At 40.0% G+C, this 22,308-nt stretch overlaps 1 protein-coding gene across 2 annotated transcripts; it reads left to right on the top strand.

The window, feature by feature from the left end:
- The first annotated feature begins 913 nt into the window (after positions 1-913).
- Positions 914-20,933, top strand: slc6a4a (solute carrier family 6 member 4a). Of its 2 annotated transcripts, none has more exons than XM_056375203.1 (14): positions 914-1,657; positions 8,772-9,717; positions 11,128-11,262; positions 11,782-12,004; positions 13,670-13,808; positions 14,451-14,585; positions 14,744-14,847; positions 15,102-15,229; positions 15,451-15,563; positions 16,324-16,455; positions 16,989-17,088; positions 17,362-17,462; positions 17,592-17,759; positions 19,169-20,933. In XM_056375203.1, exons 2-14 carry the CDS (start codon positions 9,261-9,263, stop codon positions 19,241-19,243), a joined length of 2,010 nt encoding a protein of 669 aa, XP_056231178.1. In that variant the 5' UTR covers positions 914-1,657; positions 8,772-9,260; the 3' UTR covers positions 19,244-20,933. The 2 variants fall into 2 exon arrangements, with proteins under 2 accessions (XP_056231178.1, XP_056231177.1); XM_056375202.1 differs by lacking the exon at positions 914-1,657 and adding an exon at positions 6,287-6,438.
- Positions 20,934-22,308: the final 1,375 nt, after the last annotated feature.

The raw sequence follows: 22,308 nt of genomic DNA, 5'->3' as shown, positions 1-22,308 counted from the left end.
TATTCTGTATATTAGCCTAAGCTACAAAGTAACGGTTGCTCAAACTAAATAAAAAAACCCACCAAAATATGTTTGTTTTGTTTTTTGTTTTTTTTATGTAACGTTAATTGTACCGTAAAAGCTGCTCAATGTATTTATTTGTAGTGAATCTACAACTTCCAGCTGTTTTCGTCTCACTCTAAAAGCTTTGCGCAGGCCTGTCATTTTGAGACATTTATTGTGAAGCATGTACAGGAAATAAGTCGTATTGGTATTTGTATTAGTAATGACTTTTGGGAGGCACGTGATCTTTGCTCGGCAGATAGCCTATTGGTGACCAGTTTACTACCTAAATACCTGAGCCTGAATCAGGTTTAACCCCTTCCTGGTATTCCTGGCAGTGTGATCCCTACATGGTATGTTTATAGGCTTACATTTTTAAAAGCTTACATAGCAGTTCTCACATGTTGCTTCTCTTGAGGGCAGTATTTGAAGGCTTATTGTGGTTATATTTTCAAGTATGGGATGCAGAACAAAGCAGGGTTGTGAACTTACTTACCCAGTCCGCCCTGGCTTACAGGTCCTGACGTCAAAAATGAGTCTTATGATAGTTCCCATGTCCAGGTATTTGCGTTTGACAGAAGGAATTAGCCCACCATTGAACCATCCATTACTGTTCATGGAACACCTGGTCTCATTATTCTTTTTTTATTTTTTCCTTCCTTCTTCCCCTTTTCTGTTGTGTGTGTGTGTGTGTGTGTGTGTGTGTGTGTGTGTGTGTGTGTGTGCGTGCGTGCGTGCGCGCGCGCATTCCTTGTGTGGATTTGTGTGTGCTGCAATGAGGATTAACCTAGTACTTTAGCTGATGCTGATTGGAATGACGTTCAACACACACACAGACTGGCTGTTAACAAGGAGAAACTAGACCCTGCGTGTGAGTGTGTGTGTGTGAGTGTGTGTGTGTGTGTGTGTGAGAGAGAGAGAGAGAGAGAGGGTGAGATAGAAAGAAAGATGTATGAGGATACTGATTATAATTTAATGTCAACATGACAGCAACTGTGTGTCTGTCTGTGTATCCAATCTGCCCTCTTTTATATCTTATCTCCCTCCCGACTCTTCACACACACACACACACACACACACACACAATGAAGGCAAGTCAGGCAAGTTCACTGACTGTACTACTGTACATGGCATGGTGCCTTTTGGCACAGCCAGATGCAGGTGCAGGTAAATGGGTTAGTTAGAGCAGGACACAGACAGGCTGGGACTTAAATAATCTCTCTCACACTCAAATACTCTTTATAATGTACACATTTCACCTAGCTGTTTTTCTACATTTTGTAACTTAATTTATGTATCTGTCTTCCTCTCTTACTCCTCTTCGGCCTCTTATAAATATGCATCAAGGAGTCTTGGATTAGGGGCAAGGATCCGTTTCTAAAGCACAGCATGTGTGTGTTTGGGTGAGAGTGTGTTTGTGTGTGAGTGGGTGCATGCATGCTTGAGTGTGTGTGTTTGTGTCTTAAGCCAGGCAGAGCAGAATACGGCCCGCTGTAAGCCCAGGCGTGTGTGATTTGTGTGAATGGGTTTATGCTGCGCTGATAGGCGGCGTCTTGGACACTAGATGACCAGACGCTTCATGGACAACGCAGGCTGTCCTGCTAAAAATATCAAGGTAAGACCACACTGCCTGTCTTTTTACCCATAATTTAATTCCCAGCGGGTTCATCATTTACAATCACTGTTCAGTTCATGTCTGTAAATCAATGCTGATCGCTATCTCTGTAACACATGTGGGTTAGCCAGGGTCCTGTGACATAAGCCACGATTTACTAGGTGAGAGTTTTTATTATTTTTTAAATTTTAAATTGTTTTATTAATTTCTTTTTGAGGCCTCTCATATCATTCACTTATCCTCATCTGTAATATTTTAATGGCCTCTAGGAATTTGGAATTGGATTTATTATAATCTCTCAGCTTTGGGAAACAAATAACAACATTTCCAGATTTGGGGAATTAGTTATTTAATTAGATGTTTTATGCTTTAATGTATCATTTGGAATGTGTGATTTGCACAAATAAAAGACAAAATCCAAAGTCTTAATGACATCTGTATTTTATTTTTGATTTAAATGAAAGAGAAAATATATATGGAACTATGATTTTGGGCAAACCTTTCATTCTTTCTCTGTATTTACTGAAGAAATTAAAGGAATGTTTCATTTTCTAATAATGTATATTTTATAGTGCAGGAGAGACTCAAAGAAGGGAACCCATATAAAAGCTAGTTGTTTTACTTATTATCTATCCTTTCATTCTTTATCAGTTAAATTTGATTAACACTGAATGAAGAATTGTCTGTGGTTATTTTCATATTATCTGGGACTGTTTAACAGGCCAGTTGCCATCATTCACTTGAGCACACAAAATGTCGGCAATAAGCTGTTAGGTTTTCAAGAAATCCCAAAATAATGAACACAAGGCAAGCCATAAACCCTTAACCACCTGCAGGTCAAGCCTCTGCCACTTTTCAGGGGGAACTTCAGTATTGTACTTTACAGAATGTTTGAAATTTTCAGCTCAGAAATCTATTGGGAAAGGAAATACTGACTTGCAGACAGTAAGGTTGTGTTGTCCTATTAGATCTATTCAGAATAGTTACAGTACAAAGCCTATCTAATAATCATTTGTCACATAATTAATGAGGTGGTACTGTTTGCAAATAAAGCCTGGAAAATATCTTTCCACCATGACATCTCAGAGATGCTGTGTACAATATCACTCCCACCTATAAGGATCACATCATGACTGCAAGGCCATTAAGGTTTAGCAAAATGCAATGCAAAAGAACAATAACAAGTTTATTTCTTTCACTCTCATATACCGTTTTCATTTTCATCATTAGTGTTTCTGCCGCAGAAAGAAAGAGGACGCAGGATGTTTCGTGTCACATTGCCTGGCTTGCTTTTTAAAAAATGTGATGTCTTGCATAAAGAAATGCTTTTTTTTTTTAAATTAACTAATTAATATAATTAACTTTTATCCTGTAATGAACACTATGACAGTAGCCTCTGAATTTCAGGCCTTTCTTTTAACTGTACAGTATAATTGTGTAATGTTTACTCAATTTGATTGTCCTGTGGTATTTGAACCATTGTCGTCAGTAGACTCAGATCAGCTGTAATCTGTCCTTGGATGCCCCATGGGTTGTCTTTATTTTTAGTAGCTGCGCGTCACTGTACAGAGAAGTTGTAACATACTGGTCCATCACAGAGCGAGTTTATGTCTGCAGTTAAGGTATAAGTAAGATGTCAAACTCCTAAGGTGTGTTGACAATCTTTTGTATTAGGTATTGTAGTGATACAGCAGTTTAGCAGGTAGCAGGTTTAGATGTACAGACTAGGAAGAAGGAGTACAGTAATGGTTCTTCAAGTTGAAGGGGAGTTGATGTTGAAAAATGATATAAAGCTGAGACAAATCAAGGCAGGGGTTTGTGAATCTGAAACAGTGCGGTCTCTGTCTGTAAGATTAACAGCATGTACATGACTGCAGGAGTAATGTAAAGTAACCAAAGTAATTATGATAAACCACAGTAACTCCTACATTACACAGTACCTATGACACAAGTAAAAGATGAACATACTGTAGAAAGCCCTTTGCTTGAATGACCACACATCTTTTGAGCCGACCTGTGGTCAACATTTTGGTGTTGATTGTCTGTGTTGACTGTGTGATTATTGTTTATGTAGTTCAGAGCTGTCTTAGGTTTGTGACTGTGCCAATGGACAGATTTTACACAGTCATGGTAGGAGCTAAAGGGCCATGATTTAATAATGCCCACATTGACATTTCCCAACTTTTCGTTTAACCACAACACAGCAAATGGAAGTAAATATCTCCGTTAGAGCAGGTTACTGCACATGGCTTGATAATTTGCCACTTAAATGTGTTTTTATGTCTACTTATCAGACTGCCCCTCAGTCTGGGACATTTAAAGCCAAAAGTGTTTTTCTTTTTTCCTGGGAGTAGTTTCCTCTTAAAGTACTACAAGTTCCAGTGAATATTAGTGTTGTTTGTGCCAATGTGGTGGGAAGTGTAAAGGCTTTCATACTAGCAACTAATGCAGTGAACAGTTTTCTGCCCCCTTGTCTGGCTGCACTTGCACTGTTTATTTTTCAATTAGCAAGGGCTCAAGTTGGCATGAAGTTCGGTGGGCATGGGAAACTATAGCCCATGCTTGTGGAGCACAGTAGAAACCTAAGTTCTCCAGTTGAAGGATGGTCTGTCTTCACGTCTGTCCCCAAGAGACTGATTCCTGAAAGGATGAAGAATTTTTAATCATTTTATGCCTGGCCCTTTTTTTAACAGATCCTAAGGGTTTTTTTTAGCAGCTTGAAATTAAATTGGTTGTGAGAATTGACTATGCATGCCACAAGAAGCAGAGGAGAAATGTTCCTTTCATTCCTTTGTTGTGTTTTTACACAACAATGATAACATTCAATGATTCATTGTTTTTATGAATGTAATATTTTGTCAGTGGCATTTTTTTTATAGCTATGTTTTTTTATCAGTATATCGGCCAATATAAGCTTATCGCAGATCTGTATTGGTGTAAATGTCGGCCATTAAGTAATGCTAAATCAAGTTTGAGGTCATATGGAAACATTACATCTCCATTACATATTTTGTCCACCAGAGAGCTCTGATAAGACTCAACAAGTCCTCTATGGATGAGATAGCACATTTGGTCTTAGTCTTGTTCTTTTTCACTTGCCAGTGTTAACTTCTCTATCAGGCATTTCACATAGAGATTAAAATAAGAAAAGGAAAGTTGGCTGAAAATGCTGAAAATCTACAACTGTCAGGAGCCCAAGAATGATTCAGGAAACCCCCTGAGAGTTGCCAAAGCAGACTCTGATAAGCACATTTTACTCAACCATTCCAGACATCTTTATCCCGGACTATAGGGTGTTGGTCTGTGTTTAATAACAGCTAGGTTACAAATGCTGGCACAGAGCCCAAAGCTTTTTGAGTTGTTTTTAGATTAACAGATACACTGAGCAGGCGCCTTTCTGGGACCTCATGGGGATTTCAGGACCAAATACTCATGAGTTGATGTACAGTTCACAATGGGGATCTTTCAAATTCCACTATGAAATATGGTTTAATTACTCATTCAACTTTTCATAAATGACAACAAGGATTGCTCTAACTCAACCATGTGAATGCAGATATAGTTTATATAGCATGGGTATACGTGAGAAAGTCTTATTACATGCATGCATGCTTTTGTTTGTCTGGTGTTTGTGTCTGTCTGTGAACTGAAGTCAAAATGCAACACAGACAGAGACTTGTTGCCTGCTTTTACAATTTGTTTTTGTTCTTTTTCTGTATACTTAGATTTTCTTTAAAATTGCTGCAGCAAGTTTACTTTTCTTTTAAACACACCGTTGTTATCTTCTAAATTCTGCAAATAATGTATTTTGCAAGTGTTTGCCTTTTAAATATTATTTGATAAAATACCTTATCTTCGGATATCTAAACTGACTGAACAGGACGCAAAAGTTATGGAGTCAAAGCAGCCAAAGCCTAATCTCCTTAGCAGGTGTACATGATGACATGAGGAAAGAACTTGAAAAGTAGAGGAGAAGAAGTGAGAGGAGGGACCAAGAATGAAGGATGATGATGAGTGAAGTGAAAGCATAATTAGTTAAGGAAAGAAAATGGAAAAAGAGGGATTGTGGAACTCCAGCAGGGCTTTATTTCAATATGGGTGTGTGTGTGTGTGTGTGTGTGTGTGTGTGTGTGTGTGTGTGTGTGTGTGTGTGTGTGTGTGTGTGTGTGTGTGTGTGTGTGTGTGTGTGTGTGTGTGTGTGTGTGTGTGTGTGTGTGTGTGTGTGTGTGTACATGAAACAGACCTGACACAGAGCCCCACACTGTGGCACAACTACTCGGTGTGTATGTGTGTGTGTGCGCATGCGTGTGTGCGTGCTTTAATGAGTTCTGCCATGCCCATACTGTGTCAGAGCTGTTCCACAGTTCATTATTGCTCTTTGTATTGTCATTATATCAAAACAAACTTCAAAGTGTGCATGTCTGTGCTCGCATAATGTTCCCCCTGCATCTGAGCGCATGCATCCATCTCTGCATACTGTACGTCTGCGCGGCCATGCGTCTCTGAACGCAGTATGTGTGTAAGTGTGTGTGTGGTTGCAAGTCAGTGAGAGAGGGACAACAAGGGAGGGAGAGAGAGTGAGAGAGAGAGAGAGAAATGAGAGAGGTTTGAGAGCTCAATGGGCAAACAGTGTCGTGATGTGCTGGTGCACACTGATTCTCTGGCAAGTTTTTGCAACACCACAGGATTCTTTGAGTTTTGAGTAGAAGTTGCTGCTGCCGCTCTTTGTGCATGTTGTAGCCGTCACAGGTTCTACTTGTTCTCTTTTACCATCTCCAGAGGTAATGTATGCATGTGAGTTGGGATAAAATACCACTGTCTTTACTGTGCTGTTTATTTTAAGGGAATTACCTCAAAAGTGCCAGTGTGGCGTCTAATGATTTGTCTGTAGTTTAAGCAGAGTTCACTAAGATGATCAATTGCTCAAAATAGTGCCTACATTTTTAATTTTGGTTGTTTTACAATATCTCATTATATTTTCCCTGCATGTCCTCTTTCAGTCTATCTATGAAGAAATCTTGATGTTATCTCTTTCTTTATTAAAGTCTACATAATGGAACAGAAAAAGATTATTTTTAAAATGATATCATGTAATGACTAATGACTTGAAAGTTTATGTACAGTATCCCTCCGTAGTATTTGTTTTTGAAGAATGGAACATGGAAAAAATATATGTCCAACTTTATTTGAATTATATACAGTACATGTTTTTTTTCAGCCAAGTGTGTTTAGTATTTCATCAAGCAGATGTTTGCTTTTCTTTTCTTCTATTGTGAGGCAGTGTGACAGCTGATACAGCGTGAGCTATACAGATAACTGTGAGTTAACTATAGTTGAGAAGATGACCGTTTTACAGTTACATATTTTTTTATAACTTAAAGTTAATGAGCATTTCATTTTATCTTCACATTTCTTTTAAGTTGCTACCTCTCAGGTAGAAATTGTCAGATTTCCATCAAGTTTAAGCTTCTCAAGCATCGTAAACTTTGTCAGACCAGAAGGAGCGTACTGTATTTCTGTGAGACTGTGAGGATTCAGATGGAGATGAAGTCATTGTTGTGATGAAAAACTTATGATTGCTTTCATCGGGGAGTAAAAGTATGGTTTGTATGAAAAAAATGTTTGTGTTGGTTAGTCTGTGTTTCCCGCTCAGAGTCCAGGTACAGGACAGGGTTTTTGGTTGTGTGGTAGTCAGATGTTTGTGTGGAGTGAATATCGTGCCTTGTAAAACTGCTGGACACTCGTTCTTAATTAAGATAATGGCATTCCATGTAAATTGAGTCTTCCTACATTCTGGCATTCATTACTAATTGAGCTAACACTATAAACAATCTAATCCACTTTTAAACGGCTCTCTCAGTTTGACCCATTACTCATGTGATAGCATTGTGGATTGGATGTTAAGTATTTGTGGATTTTCTGTTGAAAATTCAATGGCTGTGTTGTCAGTGTAATTTGCTGCCAATGTAAAAACTATATTTTTGCTGAATTTAAAACTAATCATAGAGTTTTAAGAAGCTGTTGAAGAACAATTTCAAATCTAAGTATTTGAAGGGTATTGAGATTGCTCCGCCTCAGTGACCTCTCACATAATTTACAAAATGGACAAAGGCTACTTATTCAGGACTCTTGACATAGAATAATACTTGGCGCACTGATGTTGACAGAGATGTAGATGTACATCCTTATGAAAGTCTTGTGTATGGATTATGTTTAATATATCAAGTAATTAGAATTAAACATTTAATTAAGAAATAAAGGAGATAAATTTGCTCCACTCCCTCTGTACTGTTTACTGTCTATGCTGTATGTACTGTCTGCAGATATGTGAAATTCTGTCATCTAAAACATCTGAAATAGTATTACGAAGCGTAACTTAATAACATCTGATTTTACCCAATGATGAATACAGACAAATATGAACCATAAATAGAGAAAAAACACATTTTAAAAGGTTTTACCATGAGGTAAAATAATAAAAAAAAAATTTTTTTTTCTTTCTCCCTTCTATTGTCTGGTTAGAGCACATGACACCCAAAAGAACTAAGAAACAACCTCTTGAGCATATTTGACTGATGTTGAAGCTTTTGCTTGGATATTTTAACAGTTTGCCCTGGGTGACATTCAACGTGGCAGTCTTTTTTAACGTCTCCACATTTTCACTTGTTTTCTATCTTTCAAAGTTTTTTCTTGTGCTTCCAGCCCTTAAAAATGCTGCTGGTGCTTGTATTTATTCTCTAATTTCTCCATTTTATACAGCTTTGATCAGATAAGCATTGAAACAGGTTATGCAACTGAGAGATAGCGTGTAATGAGAAACATGACGGAGTAAATGCTAAGTAAATCAGCATGTCCCAGCACAATCAACTTGATTTGTACTGTTTTCTATGAGAAGTATATTTCTCCTGCAATGTTTTACCCACATTAAGATTTAGCCTTTTACTCATAGTAAAACACATAAGACAAGACCTAATGACCTAATAATTCAGGCAGTTGTGGCAGGTAGAAAAACAAATAGATTTTATAATTTATACAAATTTACTGAAAAGTAATTTAAAACTGCCAAACTCTTTTCTCGTGACTTATCTGTGTATTTTCTCTGTGTGTGTTGCAGTGTGTCCTCTGTGTGTGTCCCATCACTGAGTGTCACAGAGGACGAGCCGTTTGTGGAGAAGATCCAAGATTCTTGTAACTTTTCTGCTGGCCACATCCTGTTCAAACACATCTCTCTTCTTGTGTACCCTCCTCTCTCTGTCCTTACTGCCTGCTCTTATTCACTGTTGCTCAACAGACTCTTACACATTTCAATCCTCTCCTACATACACACACCTCCCCTTATTCTGGCCCCATTTTTCTGCTTTCAGCTCTCCTCTCCTGTTCCTTTTCTCCTCTACCTGTCCAAGACGGACAATCCCTGGTTTTCCCACATTTGTCTTACACCACCACTGCACAATTCCCTCACTCTCCTAACCCCTCTGTTCCCCTAATGGGCACCATATCAGAGAGTAGTGCCACATTCCCTTCATCGTCACTGAGAACCTCTCTCCACCCCTAACCGCCTCGCCAACAACAACCTCAACACAACCCAACGGAGACAAAAGATATGATGATGACGAGCATGTTGACGATGGACAAGGGCGAGAATGAGGGAGAGAGGGACAAAGGGAGAGAGGAGGTGGGGGGAGAAGAAGAGGGCACACAGCAGGAAAATGGTAGACTGATGCTGGCTGATGGTCTTGCACAGAGAGGACCCAAGAACCTGAACTCAGGCTCTGGCCAGCAGGTGTCCAATGGCTTCTCTACATCCACCCCTCAGAGCCCCAGGGAGGGACCAGGGACCGCAGCTTGCGCTGGGGGTACAACCTCTGGGTCTGGAGGCGGCACCGGGTCCTCTGTGCCGCTGGGAGGCCTCAGGACTCTGGTGGTCCAACAAACCAGCTTGGAGAGGCCCAGAGAAACCTGGAGCAAGAAGATGGACTTCTTGCTGTCTGTAATCGGCTACGCTGTCGACTTGGGAAATGTCTGGCGCTTCCCCTACATCTGCTACCAGAATGGAGGAGGTGAGGAGGCAAAAAGATGTTTGAATGAGAGAAAATAGGGAGAGGGAGATAAGGAGCGTGATGGAAAGGAGATAAGAGTACATGAGATCACATTCTAGAGTAAACAGGATTTCAAGGACTAGAAAGAAGAAAAGGCTCTTTCTTGGTTTGAATTGAAATACACTGTAATTCACAATATATGCAAGAGCTGAGGTGATTGAGTTTACTAGCCTGTAACTTTTTATATCATAAAACACGGAGATAGATGGAGTCTTTCTCTGGTATGTCATCATTACAGCAAAATAAACGCCTAAACAACAAGATGTTGACCTACAAGGAGTGCTGCAGTTAACAAAGTTGTTTATGAATAGCACTTCATTTAGCTTATTTCAAGGTGAGCATGTGTTTTCAAAGTCTGTGTCTTCCACCACCGTTACTGTGTTACGCTGTTACTACACAATCCTCACCTAGCAGCAAACAGGGCCTCCCTTTCTACTTTTATTGAATTTGCAATAATAAAATCTTTGTAATTTCCTGTGTTCTGTGTCTCTCTCACGGAGCGAGGTAGAGATGGGGACTGGGAGACACTTGATAGAGGCAACAGTATTAATTGTGGTTTTTATGAGAACTCCTTTAGTCTCTTTCTCCTTGCTTAATAACCTGTCTCCCAGGCAGCTGCTCAATCAACCCTTATCTTTGCTTTCATGTCACAAAGAGACAGAAGCACGCATGTACACACCAGCCCATCTACATACACAAATGCACACATGCACATAATATAAGTTGATAATCTGATGGAAAGAAAGAAAGAGAGAGATGTGTTATCAAACTCTGCATGTTTGGCTGGAGAGTCCTGAGATCTGGCTGCAATCCTACTGCTCCTCTGTTTGTTCTCCAGTGTTTGGTTTTACCTAAATCTCCTTTCATCACTTTTATACTTTCCTTACTTAGCAATAACAAAGCCAATGTCGCAGAAGGCTGATTTGTCAATGGAGAATTTAAAACGAAATGACCCAGAGCACATTAAATGCAGAGTAATGTGAAACTGGGAAAACAATGCTTTGTTATTTTTGAAAGCACTGCAGTTATGTAAATAATAAGTTACTTACAAATTTTAATGATTTTTACAGAGTGCTTTTTAATGTTCTTGGTTCTTGTTGATTGGGGGTTATTGAGAGGACTACTGAGATTACTAATGGAGTGTGAACGAGTACCATGTCCCATGAGTGTAATTGACCTTTTACTGTTCTTCTATAACTCTTTCTTCCTTTCAATTTTTCCCCACTTTCTCTTTTCTCAATGTTTTGATCTTCCCCACATCTGTCCCCACATTTTTTCTCCCTCTCCACTTCTTCATTTCTTACCTCCAACCCGGTTTTCTACTCTTAATTTCCCTCCCGCATTTCCAAATTTCCCCATGTCTCTGTCTAGGTGCCTTTTTGCTGCCCTACATGTTGATGGCGGTGTTTGGAGGTGTGCCTCTCTTCTACATGGAACTGGCTCTTGGTCAGTTCCACCGCAGTGGCTGCATCTCCATCTGGAAACATATCTGCCCCATATTTAAAGGTAAAAGAGGGACTGTAGAGAACAGAACCGATTGAGAAATCAGTTTATAACAAATGCTTGGGTAAAAAAAAAAAAAAAAGGAAGAAGAGAACAGTGAAATTGGTAAGACGAAGAAGGACTGTGTCAAGTCAGAGTCTTTGAGACAGCTCATTTAACCTTCTTGTCCCCGTCAGTACAGCCCCCTTGAAGAGCATCTCTTACATCTTGAACATCTAGTGAGATGTTCTGACTCTCTGTTATGGAAATTGTCACATTTCCATGCCAAATGCCAGATGCTCAGAAATCTGATAGTATGTAAATTGTTGTTGTTTGGAAATGTCACCCACTTGCCCAATAACAACTTGAATTAGCTTGAAAACACCAAAGATGTCTGCAGTATCTGGGGAGTGGCTGACTGATGATGCTTACTATGGACAGTTTTTTTTTAAGTAAAATGTACATATATGTACATAGTTAAAGATTTAATGTTTGTTTTTTTTCACTGTTTTGTACTAACAATCATCTTTTCCACTCATCCAGGGATCGGCTTTGCCATCTGCATCATAGCCCTCTACATAGCCTTCTACTACAACACCATCATGGCCTGGGCCTTGTACTACCTGCTATCATCATTTCGGCCCACGCTGCCCTGGTCCACCTGCACCAACAGCTGGAACACAGCCAACTGTAACCGCTACATGTCCACCGACCTCAATGTGTCGTGGTCCAACTCCTCCAAATCCCCTGCCGAGGAGTTCTATACGTAAGTGCATGTAAGTCGGATGTAGAGGCGTACGGGGAGAGCAACACAGGAGGGAGACGTCAAGTGAAGGAGGGAGGATGACTTCCAGAGAGCGATCACAGGGTTGGTTCTGGTGTTTAAGAGCCCTGACAGATTTACCGCCAGCACTCTCTCCAAAATCCACTTGCTTCGCAGACTGTGAAGGCATTGTAGGGAGGTTAGCATTTCAGAATAAGAGTTGCCGTTTTGATCCAAGACGGTCAGAAATATACAAGTAACACAGAAGTAACTTTCTAATCATATATGTATAATTGAAAACAGAGGAAATGTACCACTGAAAGACCTGTGGAACAGTTTATTTCAAAGGTAGATAGATACAAAAGGGGTCAGTTTCACCTGTAAATATGAACCATCCCTTTAGTTAACATAGCAGGTGATGAGCGAGAAAGGCAAGTGATAAGGAAGGACGGAGCAATTAATGTGTAACAACGTGGAAAAAGTGACTAGATGATTTTAAGATGTGGAACAGAGATCAGATCTCTTTCACAATCATGAAAAGGGCCCTTTTTTCACAGAAAATGCTGCTGACATGAAACTAAAACTCCTTACCACATATTAAAGTTTTAAGCAATCTTTAGCATGCTGCTTACACATTAACTCAAGTAGTAGGGACAGCCAGGGTTTTAAAAAGCGGGGTAGTCAGTACTGACACAAGTGTTTTTTTTTTACTGTACTTAAAAATCTGAGGTCTGTCAAAACAATGTCTTTCTTATTCCTGCCTGTGTTGGACTTATCAGCTACTCACTAGACCGTGTCTGTGTGTGTCCAATGAGACAGATTCATGGTTTATCTGTAGTTGACTTTTCCAAGTACAGGTTTCAAAGTAACAAATTCCGTAAGTCAGAGTCTGGCGCCAGAATTTCCTGTTTTCAACATAAATCATGTCACTGTTTTATCGTCCAAGCTCTGTGTGCTTAACCTGTGACCAGATGTTAACCTCACTGTTCAATTCAAATCTTTTTTGCACCATATTGCGTTTTTTACTTTGGCTTGTGTAAACACTATTTATTGACATAGATTTGCTATAAAGTCAGTCAAGGTCCTCTGGTATTGTTTTTATCTAGTCTTGCAGTCCTTTACCTTAGATGAACTTTCATTACAGCTCATTTAATCTAAATGTATTGTGAATTGTGTGTGTTTGTCAAGAAATAAGGTTCTATCATTTGTGTATTGGACAATGAGTCTATGCAGTACTCTTCCATTTTACTCCTCTTCTTTGTACTATGTCTTATCTTCTTTATGTTTTTCATTTTCTTTATTCTTTCTATCACATGTCCTTCCTTCCATGCTCTATTCTTTGACTCTACTTTCCAAATTTCAAATATATTCTGTCTCCGTGTCTTCTCACTTTTCCTTATCTGTCACTTCTTATTATTCTTGACATTGTTCTCCTTCGCTTCACCTTCCTTTTCCTCTCATCTTCTTCCTTCCCCTACTCTCTTCTTCTTTTTCTTGATCCCTACAACTCCCCATATCTCTTGTCTTCTCTTCTTATGTCATTTCCCTATATGTGCTTCCATGTAATATTACATAATATTCATTTATCCCCATGTGTCCCCTTGTTGCATCCCTTTTGATCTCAACTCTCAACCCAAACATCCCCCCTTCCTTGTCTCCTCCCGCCAGTCGCCAGGTGTTGCAGGTCCACCTCTCCCCTGGCCTGCACCAGCTTGGCTCTGTCAGCTGGCAGCTGGCCCTCTGCCTGCTCTTCATCTTCACCATTGTCTACTTCAGCATCTGGAAAGGAGTCAAGACGTCTGGGAAGGTAACTGAAGGGGTGCCTGTATGGCTGATGGGGGTGTCAGTTAGAGTGGATGGATGGAGGGATTGATGGAGACAGAGAGGCAGAGAAAAGAACAGTTGTTCTCCTGTCATCTCTTAGCTCTCATTATCATTCATCATCATGGTAGAAAAGTTGGTTAGAAAGGCCGTCTTAAAGTTAAACAGTTTGTGGTTCAAACATCCACAATCAAACCTGAAAAAAAAACAGGCAGGCCTCAAGTACACATATTGGAAACTAGCTAAGACAAGGTGGTGCTTTGTTGCATATCGTTCCCCTCTCTCTCCGAGGGTTTAATGTTTGCATTTCTACTGTCACTGCCAATAAAGTAATCTATAGCAAATCATGTAAATGTACACTTCCACACTTTCATTGCAGTACTCCCTATAATGAATTCATATATTATATGATAGTCATGATTCAACTTACACACACTTAATAAATCTGGAGTTCCAAACATCCATTATCAAGCAGCTCTGTCCCAGAAATATCCAGTGGTTCATGATAACAATGTCTTTTAATTGAAAAAAGTGATCATTGAGCATGAGCAGATATCAGCCACTATGACTTACCCGACACAAGAGTTCATATACAGAAAGGTAAACCAGTGTGTTCTTTCTGCATTAGGTAGTGTGGGTGACTGCAACCTTTCCCTATCTGGTCCTTCTGGTCTTACTCATCCGCGGAGCCACTCTGCCAGGGGCCTGGAGGGGTGTCGTCTTCTATCTCAAACCTGACTGGGAGAAACTGCTTAGCACTGCAGTAAGTCTGATGACTTTATACAGACTTCTGTTACATGTCCTTAACACACACTTTCTCTTACCCTGCTCTATTTCTCTTTTTCTTCTCCGCTGTCTTAATCCATGTTTCTTTGTGTCTCTCCATCATTCACCATCATCGCCCCCCCCGTGCTCTTCAAGGTGTGGATTGATGCAGCAGCTCAGATCTTCTTCTCTCTGGGTCCGGGGTTCGGCGTACTCCTCGCCTTTGCCAGCTACAACCCATTTCACAACAACTGCTATAAGTGAGATTTTGTTACAGTGTACACACATCAATGAAAGAGTTAAAACCATATGTGTTAAATATCTGTTTCACTATCTGCTTTGAGATATAGTATCCATACAGGTGGAACCATCACCAAGTCTACTAAGTCTCAAAACTTAAGCAATGGCCATAAATCTATAAGCAGTGGCTTGATTTATGTTTTTCACAGAGCATCTCTCTAACTTTGTTGTCTTTCTGCCACCCAATCATTTTCTCTCCCCCTCTCCCTCTCAGAGATGCGTTGGTCACCAGCTCTGTGAACTGTCTGACCAGCTTTCTATCTGGCTTTGTCATCTTTACCGTGCTGGGATACATGGCTGAAATGAGGCAGCAGGATGTGGATGCTGTGGCCAAGGATGCTGGTAGGATACCACAACAGAGCACACCCAACAAGAAATTGTTTAACTAGCCTGACATTTTTGGGAAAAAAAGCATCCCGCATTGAACTCAAGCACCTTTTACCTGGAAAGGATAAAGATTATTGCATGCCAAATATCTGTAGGTGTATGCTTTGACATCACTGAATACAAGAATAAAGGGGTAAGGATGAATTCAACAGGACTGTCATTTCTGTCTCAACCAGGTCCCAGTCTGCTGTTCATCATTTATGCAGAAGCCATAGCAAACATGCCTGCTGCCACTTTCTTTGCCATCATCTTTTTCCTCATGATCATCATGTTGGGTCTGGACAGCACGGTTAGTCTCGTATTGTTACTCTTTTCTATGCAAAAGTTAACTCCTCACTTGTTACACCCTAATTCCGTCGTTGCCCAGTGCTCTGCTTTTGTGAGCTCCCTCAAACCTAGAAACAGAGGTTTCATATTTGCAGATGCTTTTTTCTGTTTGAGTTGAATGTGTCGGTTGTACTCATTTCTCCAGAAAGGTGTTGGGTATTATTTGTCCTCACTGTTCCATTTGGAATAACAGTCAACAATGTGATAGGACTTTCATATCACTGTTGGGCATTGATCTTGTCTCCATAAGCCTGTGTTTATCTGCTCTGAGGCAGCCAGCTGGAGAGACCTGTAAGGCTCTTATCACAGACTGATAATCAGTGTAGAATCAGCATCAGGGTTGCTATGCCCCTCGATTTTATGACTGAGGATATTACTGCAAAACGTGTCGTGTACATGGAGTCAGGCTGGATCGTCTTAACACTTTGACTCTTCATTTTTAGACAGCTATTGATGTTTTCTGTTAGGGGGTGGATGGATCGCCGAATAAGTGTTGAACTACTGCTGGACTGATTATATTAAACAGCTGCTTATCAACATCTTGATAGCACTTAACATGTAGATGAGAAATTATCCAGACAGAATATACAGTCAAGATAAGTGGACTTTTCCACAGTCTAAAGGCTTCCTTTTCTCATCTTCTTCCTCTTTCTTTTTATTCTGCACTCTCTAATGAGTTCTTTATTTCTTTTCCCCTCTTCTCCCCACTCTCCTCTCTCCAGTTTGCTGGGCTGGAGGGGGTGATCACAGCTATGCTAGACGAGTTCCCTCATATCCTAGCTAAGAGGCGCGAGTGGTTTGTCTTTGGCCTGGTGTGCGTCTGTTACCTCGGGGCTCTCTCCACACTCACATATGTAAGTTAAACAACCACAATACATACAGGTTACTACCAAATGGCATCCATCATAAAACATCATCCTCAACCAAATAAGATTTGAAAATACCTCTAATATTACAGGTAAATCAATCATTTATCCCACATCACTGTCAGCAATTAAATAGCTATATTGTGATCTGCTACTAAAGAGTAACATAAATTTGAGGCTTCATTTAATGCTCATAATTGGTCATATTCTCAATTTCCATTCAAATACATCATAAACTAATAAAAGGGCTCATGCTGTTGTCAAAAGTATACTCAGTGTTACTACTGTATTTAAGGTAATGTAATGAAATCAACTTAGAGCAGCCTGAATAATCCATTTATCTCCAATCCTCATTATAGTAAGTTACTGACTAACATGCATCCCTGCTCCATTAGACACTCACAACATATTAGGCCTATCATAGTTGTAGACATTTTCAATGAAACCTGTTGTACAAGACTCATTTGTAAATTGCTTTTCATGAATTCCTACTCTCTCTCTCTTCCTGTGTCCTGTCTCAGGGAGGAGCGTTTGTGGTGAAGCTGTTTGAGGAGTATGCTACAGGCCCTGCAGTCATCACTGTGGTGCTGCTGGAAGTCATCGCTGTTTCCTGGTTCTACGGTAAGCTGCGGGATTGATGTGGAATGTGATGGTGATGATGATGATAATGATGGTTTGTGACCATATTATGAATCATAGTTATGGTGGGGATGAAGGTGAGGGAAGAGTACTGATTATATATAGAATATAATGTCCTCAGTCTTTTGTCTATTTCATCCTTATCTGTGTAGTTTCAGTCATAGACCTAGAGACACAAGTGAAAAGAGATGAAGATGGACCTTTGATATTTGGGGCTTTGTAGTAATTATGTGTGTCTGTGTTTGTGTTTTCCAGGCACCAACCGCTTCTGTAATGACATCCAGCTCATGCTTGGTTTCTACCCGGGTTGGTTCTGGAGGATCTGCTGGGTGGCCATCTGCCCCTGCTTTCTGCTGGTGAGGCTCATGTAAAGTATTTACGCACACTGTACACTAACAAGCACAGGAAGATATAATGGTTAGAGCAGCTGTCGTATTTACCCTGTAATGTGTGACCTCTGCTTTTGTTCCTATTCCCATGTCCAGTTCATCATCATCAGTTTCCTGGCCTTCCCTCCAGAGGTCAAGTTGTTCAACTACCAGTACCCGCAATGGACCACCGTCCTAGGCTACTGCATCGGGGTGTCCTCATTCATCTGTGTGCCTGCTTACATGGTCTACCACCTGCTAAATGCCAAGGGCACATTCAAACAGGTACAAGTCCTTCCTTTCCTTTCCTCCTAGATGGTTTCCCCCTTGTTCTCCCCACATGTACCCTTCCATCATTCTTCTTCTAACCCATATCCTGACCTATTTTCTCTCCCGTCTCCAGCGACAGACAGGGATTGCCTCCCTTCTTTTCAGTTCACTGTCAGGGTCTACCCTCCCCTGTGAACACATGACTGGAGATCAGGATCAAAGGAGCAGGGAGGAGGCACAGGCCAGAGATTAGCAAAAAAAAAACATGACAACTTCCAGGCCCCATAGATCTTGCACACACATACACACACTTAGGGCATTACCTAATGAAACACACACACACCTAACACTTGCCACTCACATATACAGACACACACGTCCACATTCTGCAATGCATGTGTGGACTGTCATGTTGCCAGATTTGAGGATAAAGGACTAAAGGAGACCACGTCATCCACTGCACCTAAGCGTCAGCACGCCCGGCTTGACAAACTAGGTCCAGCCAAATCAGCACCACTGATAAAATGAATCATCGAAACTTATTTAATAGACAGGTTTTAGATGTCTGTTTGTTATATTTTGTTACTTTCTGAGCTAAGCATCTTTCATTTTTGCTCCTGTGGGGGCCCTACCTAAAATTTGTAACTAAAACTTTATAACAAAATAAATACAATTACACAACAAGTTATAATTATCATAATTATTATTATCATTATTATTGTGTTATACCCTTTGTGAGAGTTGACAGAAGGTAGGAGGACATCAAACGGGCTGGTAGACAGATTGCCTTTGGCTGTTGTCCAATATTGACACTGCTGCTAGGGCACACAATACACTGACGCACACTGTCAACACATGCGAACAGATGAGGCTGAGCAGGGTCAAAATGTTTGAATGTCTCTTTGTAGTAAGACCATGGCGGTGTGTCATTTGTAATATTTGCCCACTCTCTCTTGAACGTACTGTAAGTGTGGATACCGTACTTGCTCTTCCCGATTCTGTTGCAAACAATGTTTTGGTCAAGTCAGTCAGTCAACAAAAACATTAAATCTGCAACACTTTTTATAATTCCATTTTCTTTGACAGATTCCAGCAAAATATGACATTTAAATGTCAACTTAATTTTTCACTGTTGTTGGACATTTTGTAGACCAAACAACGGCTCAACTAATCTAAAAGATAATTGGCAGACAAATTAATAATGAAAATAAATGATCGTTGTAGCTCTACTTCATCATTTCTGAAACAATGAATATATGTTTATCAGTCCTTGTAGTTTTTATTCAATAACAGAATTTTCAAAGATATTACATACATCCTTACATATATCCTTGTCCACTGATAGTGGTGTATATATGAATCACTATAATTTATTCTCTTTCCTTTTTTTTCCCCTTTGTCTGTATCTTTCTCTTTACTCACAGCGTCTGTTAAAAAGCATCACTCCAGTGCCCAGCAGTGACGACCACAGAAACTTCATCGTCACCAATGCAGTCTGACCAAACCCTGACCAAAAGAAGATGCCACTCGTAGAGGGCCCTCTTCTGGACAAACTGCAAAACTACAGGACAAAGGGGCTACCTTTCACCGTCTTTGCCTCTTTTCTCACATCTTCTTCACTCATTTGTCTTTCTCATGCTAAGATCTAGAAAAATGGAAGTGGAGTTAGGTGGAGCCAGGCTGCGGTAGCTTTGTTTAGCTTCGTTTGGTTTGGTTTTTTAAGCCGGTTCAGTTTCAAAGGAGTTCTCTGGATTTACTCACAAACCCAGAGCCCTGTTCATATTCCCATTTCCTGCACTTAGAAGCATCACCGTAGTAAATTAGTGACCAAACTTTTCTTCAGGTAACACAGCCGTAGCAAATATTTTATACAGTTATACAAAGTATGATACAATCTGTGTTAATGTAGACAAAATAACATGCACTCAAACTAGAGATACTGCACATTGAAATCAGCTGGAGAAGGACAGATAGTTACATTTCAATCCACTCTCACTGTTTATGGTTGTACTTTCATATTATGCTGTTAAGTTATGCATTCTGATATGTAGCAAAATTCAGGTATCTTTTTACATCTGTTACTGAAGCCAAATATATGATATCTGTTCTGTTTGTATTTCTAAAGATGTTTCAATATTGTCCTTATGTTGTGTTGACTGGCATGTTGGACGAACTGCGGATTTGAGTTCTCTACACTGTGAAGCCCTGTCTGGTAGCGACAGGAGTGTGTGTGCAAGTGTGTGTTTGTGTATGTGTGTGTGTGTGTGAGAAGGAAAGACTGTTATAATGTCCAGTGGAAAAAGATTCACAGACAGAACCAACCATGTGTATTCATTCTATAACTGCAATATAAGATGTGTATTTATTTTATAATGTATCATGGCTATCATTTTGACTTCCCTCACACTTCAACCATTACATGACATAGAGCTGATGGTCCATGTTTTAATCTCAGTGACATTCTGCACTCTGCTGTCTTACTGCATAACTGTCAGTAATAGAAACCAAATATGGATCAGAGCTAATAACATTATCACTGTCATAGTCTGAAAATCAGCGTTACTGCTCTTTACTTTCTACCAAAAAATTGTGTGTTTGTGTGTGTATGCACATGTGCCTGTGTGTGAGAGTGTATGTATCTGTGTGTATGTTGGAGCAAGGGTTAAAATATGGCAAGTACTGTACATCTACATGTGTATTTACTAGTCAGTCTGGTATTGGTGTAATCTATCCTGTGAATACCTGTCTCCTCCCGCCATGGATGTGTGATTGTGTGTGTTTAGATCTTGTGTGTCAGTGTGTGTGTGCACACTTTGGTTAGTATGTCAGTGCACACGTGGATGGTTGTGAAAAAAGAATTAGAGGTGTCCAGCTCCTTTATGTGTGCATGCTGTGATATGTGTGTATACTGTATTTCAGTGTGTGTGTGTGTGTGTGTGTGTGCGCGCATGTGTCTGTGTGCGTGTGTATGCATGCGTGCGTGTCTGTAATGTGACTTCCTGTTGTCTTGTTAACGGCCAAAATATCTTATGAAGGAAGTAAACTCCCTCTTGCCTCTCTCTCTCGTACCTCTCAAGCTTATGTAAGATCTATATATGTCAATAAAAGACTGTATTGAGAAATACACCTGTATAAAATAAAGATATATAAATATATGGGAAATAACAGATAATAAAGATATATGGAAATAAATAACCTCTGTCATCTGTGAGTTGTATTTATTTGTCAGTCCAGACTTAACACGAGGTCAGAATTCTTATCCAGTCATCTAGAAACATAATGAACATAACTGTCAAAGATGTTTACTGTAAAATGTATATACTACTGCAATATACTACAATATACTTTTAACTACAATATTGATATTAATCTATGGACCAGCTGTGTAGATATTCATTCACACGTGTTTTCATACACAACATACCACGCCTGAATTGATGCTGTAATTACTAGCTGACCAAAGGATCTACTATTGCATAACATTTAATATCACCACTAGAGCCAGACTGATGTGGGATTTGACACAGACACATAAGATACTCAAACATTTTTTACATATTTACCCTCTGTAATGAAGGCATGCATTGAGGAGGACATGCCACAGCCAAAACAGTGAAACCTCTCTGTTGGACAAACTTTGTAATGGCAACGCTGCCTCCAAATAATCCCAAAACCTTTTAAGGCATTTCTGCACGGGTGGTTAATTAATTATATAATACATATATGCAACAGGCCCACATTGGCCAGCATTTTGGTCTGGTCTTGGCAGTTCTTAAAGGGGTAAGTTAAGTGATTTCCCTCTTAGATGAGTAGTATTCGTCCATATTTTCATTCAATACAACTAGTTTTAAAATGGCTACATACCATAGCAGCAGAGGGAAATGACTAACCTTTACATCATTTGCTTTTTTTAAATAAATTGTTCTGACAACAAGACAGAAACCCGCGGAACTAGATCAGTAGGTTTTTATCCAAGTAACACTGCTGTGGCAAATGGGCACTGTGGAGCTGCTTGTGAGGTTGCTCTGTCTGTCACTGTTTACCGTTACTGTGTTTATAGAGAGTAACAACTCTATTAGCTGTCCTCAGTGACTGTGTAATGAGCTGCCAGCTCGGATCTGGCATGCAGCTCGAGTGAAACAGGACAACATCTGGGATGCAATGTTTTATCTGTGCAAAACATATGGAAACAATTACAGCATACTCAGTTATGGAAAATCATGTTCAGTCTGTATTATGACTTGACTGATTTAAAAGCAGGCTGACACAACAACATGAGTCCCATCTTGATCAAAGGTTTCAGCAGAGCACATAATCTGTATGTGTGTGTGTGTGTGTGTGTGTGTGTGTGTGTGTGTGTGTGTGTGTACTTAGGTGCACAACATGATGGTTCCTTGTCATCGCTGTTTAATCCTACAACTGAAATCTGCAATCAGCAGCTTCAGCAAACAGTCCAGTTGTGTTCATGCGCAGACTCACACATAAAGAAAGGACAATCTTCAACTCACGCCATGTGAGCAGTAGCCAATGTACAACAAATGTGCAGTTACATATTATGTAGCCA

The sequence above is a fragment of the Seriola aureovittata genome, chromosome 4 (assembly GCF_021018895.1).
Source record: "Seriola aureovittata isolate HTS-2021-v1 ecotype China chromosome 4, ASM2101889v1, whole genome shotgun sequence".
NCBI lineage: Eukaryota > Metazoa > Chordata > Actinopteri > Carangiformes > Carangidae > Seriola > Seriola aureovittata.
The sequence above is the reverse complement of the archived record's forward strand: the minus strand, read 5'-3'. Positions and strand labels throughout refer to the sequence as shown.